This window comes from Montipora capricornis, chromosome 2, assembly GCF_036669925.1.
Source record: "Montipora capricornis isolate CH-2021 chromosome 2, ASM3666992v2, whole genome shotgun sequence".
Classification (NCBI taxonomy): domain Eukaryota; kingdom Metazoa; phylum Cnidaria; class Anthozoa; order Scleractinia; family Acroporidae; genus Montipora; species Montipora capricornis.
In genome coordinates, this window is record NC_090884.1 from 15,568,854 (window position 1) to 15,573,853 (window position 5,000).

Here is a 5,000-nt window from a genome sequence, read left to right on the forward strand (position 1 = left end):
TAGGTTTGTTTCATCGATTTGTCGTGCAGTTCTTTCGGTGGGGCAAAGGGAAATTTTTAAGACCAGCGGAACCTGAGTTGTTCCAGAACTTTGTCAGATTAATTACTTCTGGAGACAAAATCTGTTCCGTGATCTTCGTGTGCCAAACGTCCACTGTTGAAGTTGCAATTTACGCAGAAGACCAGGCAAAGGCAACTGCAAATGCTTGTGCCAGTGTTGTTTGCCGACAATTGGGCTTTATGTTAGAGAGCATACGCAAAGAGTGTTTCTGGTTAAGAAACATGAGATATGAAATGGCGGTGCTGTGCCCAGTGTGCTGTCAAGGAGGGGCTCTTGAGGGTTATTGTTATTCACATGATCTTAAAGGATGCAAAGAGGAGGAATGTCTTCATTTCTGGTCGCTCTCTGAGTTGTGCAGTGCCAAGAAACCAATCGTTTGTACCAAGCCTGGACTTAAAAAAGATGTCGTTGTTGACGTTGAGAAGTTTTCACCTTGGCTTCCTCCCTCAGGACAACAGGTACTTGAGTGCTTTCAGTTCCCCTTCCCCAGAGGGGGAATCCAATGGAATTAACAGAATACAATTTTTAAATTTGGGACTTTAAGGTATACGTAGCGAGTCTGACATAACGTTCCATAGGATTGGAGGAACCAGAAAGTTTTGTTTCATTCGTTCATTTCTACGATTGTCCACTTTCTCCCTTATTGTAAAGTGAGCAAAATATGGTGCAAGCACAACACTTTGTCATAAGCTACCATCAGTTTTCAAATGAAACCTAATATAGTAAATCAGTAAGCTACAACCTCCTTTTCTGATACGCAGAACAGCCCTTCCCCTCCCTCTTTTAATAAAGAGTGCTTTCAATTATTATCGCTTGGATGAAAGGGTGACTTTTACTAAGTTGGGTTTGATGGGTAGGGGGTGGGGGGGCGGGAGGAACTCGGATTGTTAACGTTCTCTAGTTATTTACAGCATGACTTAATGACTCTTTTTACTAAACAGCATGTCCATCGTGAATCAGGTGTAAGAGGTCTCTCAACCGATGAAGGTGAGCCTTTATTCGTGAACCACAGCATGATTGTTTTATTTTTCAACTTTTACTTACATTAAACGTCGTTAATTTGTTTATCCCTTTTTAAAGCACTTTCAGTTTTAAGCGACGTAAATGATGGCCCAATCTGCACATCACGTGATGTGCGTCAATTAGGGGGTAATCTTCATTGCATTCAAGGCGCACTGGACACCCCACATATTGAGACCAAGGGACTGACACTCCGTTTTACACGGGAAGCTGAATGGTTAAATCGACTTGACGTTGTCCAGGACGTAAGGGAAGTCACACCAGCTGGAACTACAGGTGAGTGAATAGTGGGATGTGAATAGTCGCCCACTCATCAGGGGATTATTTCCTGTAACCCACGTCCCCCTGATCACTAGTCGTGTGTGATGACCACTACACTATCAGGACAACCATGCTGGCAACATGGCTGATTGATCACTTAATGTGTGGCATTTACGTGGGACTTCCTAAGGGCCAGTTTTTCTATATGTTGCCGGTAAAATCCGTTCTCAGGTTGAGTCCTTTTTTACCAATGTTAAATTGGTGATCGTCATTTTACCTTGGTAAAATACGCCCTCAGATGAACTGAAGAAACTTCTTTTGGAGCCTGAATTAAGGCTTGAGAAAAATTAAGGTAAGGTTAGTATTAGTTTTGGTTGCCATGAATGGATATCAGTTGATTAGTATCACCCAACTAGTGGACTAATGCAAATCCTGCATTTTGATTGCCTACGCTAGTAGAGGTCTATTAGTAATAGTCCTCGAGTAGGGAAAAGCGTGACGCTTTCTTTCGTTTTATTCCCAAATAAATATTTCTTCAACTTGCATTTGCTAACTTTATTATTGCCTTTTCTGTCCGACTAGTTGGGTGATACTAAAACAATTAGACCCTTCGCCCTCAATGGCCACGGGTCAATAGCCCATGAGGCTTCGCCCATGAGGCTTCGCCTTCGCCTGTTGTTAATTATACAACAGTAAATAATGAAAAGATCCGTGTTGACTTGAGCATGTTTGTCGTTGTAGTGTAGTGGTGAAGTCGCATAATTATAGGTCTGGAGGGTCCGAGTTCGATTACTGGTAATTGCATGGTACAGTTCTTTGTTCCCATGCTATGTTGTAATGTTTAGACTGAATGGAGTACAGTAACCGATAAAATGATACGAAACATGAAGATATGTTGAGATTCGTAAGGCAGAGCTTGAGGGAAGGTATAGGTGTCTTGAGTCCTTTTTGGGGGGTTGATAGCTGATTGAGACTAGGTAGAGTGCATATTCAACCTACAACGTAAGTAAAAACCGATTCAACCTGAGACCGGATTTGACCGACTAAATATATACCTTATATTTATTTGTATGGAACTTGTGGCAGAAAGGCAACCTTTAATTAAGTGATTGCCGGAACAAACGTTACACCTCAAACGTTGATGTGTAACAAACGTTACACATCAATCACAGGTCACAGACGTCAATTGATCATGTTCAAGTTTCGAATTTCTTTAATAACTATCTAACTGGATAAATGAAATGAATAAATAAAGGAAAAAATAAGTTACTAATGAATGATGAAAAAAGGAAAACGCTTTATAGGAATGCTATGGATGAAAGGAAAATAAGCTGTAAAATTTCCTCTGAGGTTTTCAGTGAAAGAATGAGGCGGTTTTTATGTTTAGAGTTGTTTTGTTCCATATGTCACTCTGGATTTGCGATAATTGATCCTTAAGGGGCTAGGTCACGCTATTTTAGGTAATTTTGTTAATTATGAGCTCTAAACGTCAAATTAGCGGAGCAAGAGTCTTTCATTTGCAAAATCACGGCCACATAACAACTGAAAATGATTTTCCAGGTTTGTAAATGACATTTTGATATAGACTGATATAAATTTGAAAAAAGGTGGGCCGACGTTTTTCAAATTTACCCAAATTCAATCCATTTCAATCCTCTCCAGTTTTGTCCACCATGTCCCTTCTTGGCTTCCCTGTGTTTTGTTAGAGTTCTTCTATAGTTTTGAACAGTTATTTTGACATTTTAGTTAATTCTATGACCATTCGATCAGTGCTGAAATTGCTCAAAATTGCGTGACCTAACCCTTTCAGTCTTGGTATAAACAAAGGCCTCTGTATCCTCTTTAGCTAGCATGCGCAAAATCCAAAAGCACTTGATATTTGAACCAAAATGAAGACACTATATGTTTAATTAACAATAGATTTACATCGATGCAAAAGAATGATAAATCTGAAGCGTTTTGTGAAAATTTGGTTTGTTGAAATCTTTCTCCATGCAGTAGTAATTTTTGGGACTAAAGAGAGATTTGTTTTTTAGTCCATTCAAGATAATTAGCCAATGTTGCTCTGTTTTCTTATCTGCTTTTTATCAGTCGTTTGTGTCAAAGAATTAAACGTAAACGCTGAGTTTAAAACTGATGTCCATCCCGGAGCCGTTGCTGCGGTAGGAACAGGTAGTCAAGTCAACCTTGGAAATCACCTTGATGCTACGTAAGTTCTACTAGTTCTGTAGTGGACACATCGCACATAGTCCTTGAGGCCTTAATTTAATCGTACCCATTGACCTCCTTATAGCCCTTGCAGGGCTGGCGTAGTGGTGAGTGCACTCGCCTTCCTTCGATTCCCAGACTCGGCGTCATATGTGGGTTGCTTTTGTTGGTTCTGTACTCTGTTCCGAGAGGTTTTTCTCCGGGTACTCCGGTTTTCCCCTATCCTCCAAAACCAACATTTGATATGATTTGCGTTAATTTGTTGATTTAAGTTTACAGTGTCCTCAATTAGTACTCCAGCGCTAGAAGACTAGACACTTAAATATTTCTGCTCCACAACAAAGTACACATCATGGCCAAAACCCATTAGCTTTATATTAGCGCTTTCGGCCGAGCAGCGGGAAATGTAACGATTGGTTATGCTACTAGTTAGAACAATAAATTGCTCTATAAAAGCTAAATATGTTGCTTCAAACAACTATACAGTCAGATGGAGGTCAGAAATAACCTGCCCCTGGAAAAAAAACACTTTTATTTCCCCCGTAAACTTTAAGAACAAAGTTGATTGTTTACCTCCTTTCCTGTGATTTAGACTAGCCATAGACTAGCCAGGCATACCATACAGAAATGTTCAAATTTTTCTTCGTGGTGGGAGAGCAAAAAATAGGAAAACAATAATCTCCCTGGCATCGCATCAAATTCGCTCAAGAGACGGGTTGAGTAGAAAGATTACTGAACAACATTTCTGCAAAGTACGTGGAATTATTTGCAAGATATTTGTAATTTCTTTCTTTAAAGCAAATCTGTACCTTCGTACAAACCGTTAAAGAAGACACCAGCGCACGTTATTCCACGCTTGGGTGGCCTGTGTAATGAAGTAAACCAATACTAGCACACGTTCATATTCCCGCGCTTCAAGGAAGTCACATTTATTTAATTTTAACTCTGATTGGTTCAACGCTCCTTTTGCACGTGTGGCAATCAGTCTGAAATATTAAAGTCAACAGAATCAACATTTGATTTCTTTCAGTGTCCGTCCACAACTCACCGCTGGCCAGAGCAGTTATGATATCAGTGTCTCAGGTGGTAATGCCGTCATTGGTGATAACAGCGAACTAAATGTTGGCACTGGAGGCCCAAGGTGAGCGAAGGGTCTTTTTGAAGTTGTACTAAACTTTTTTAACATTGCGCCAGCTTCAACCATGCATGCGCCAACCATGTATATGTTGCCGGTAAAATCCGTTCTCAGCTAGAATCTGTTTTTACCTAGGTTGAATACGCAGTCAGATGAATTGAAAAAACTTTTTGGGAGCGTAAATTAAGCGTAGAGAATAAATAGGGTCAGGTTAGGATTAATTTTGGTTATTAGACATGGGCATCAACTGACTGATTATACTAAAGCAAATAATCAAAAGAACTGTGTTGGGTTGAGCATGTTGGTCATTGTAGCG

General features: G+C 40.0%; 1 protein-coding gene across 1 annotated transcript in view; it reads left to right on the top strand.

Moving 5' to 3' along the window:
* Positions 1-5,000, top strand: part of LOC138038963 (uncharacterized) — a 47,531-nt gene that overhangs the window by 40,486 nt on the left and 2,045 nt on the right. The window contains exons 13-17 of the mRNA XM_068885076.1: positions 1-518; positions 1,002-1,047; positions 1,141-1,356; positions 3,433-3,550; positions 4,580-4,690. The exon at positions 1-518 is cut by the window's left edge and continues 1,365 nt beyond it. Coding sequence (XP_068741177.1) covers positions 1-518; positions 1,002-1,047; positions 1,141-1,356; positions 3,433-3,550; positions 4,580-4,690 — 1,009 coding nt within the window. The remainder of the gene's footprint in view (positions 519-1,001; positions 1,048-1,140; positions 1,357-3,432; positions 3,551-4,579; positions 4,691-5,000) is intronic.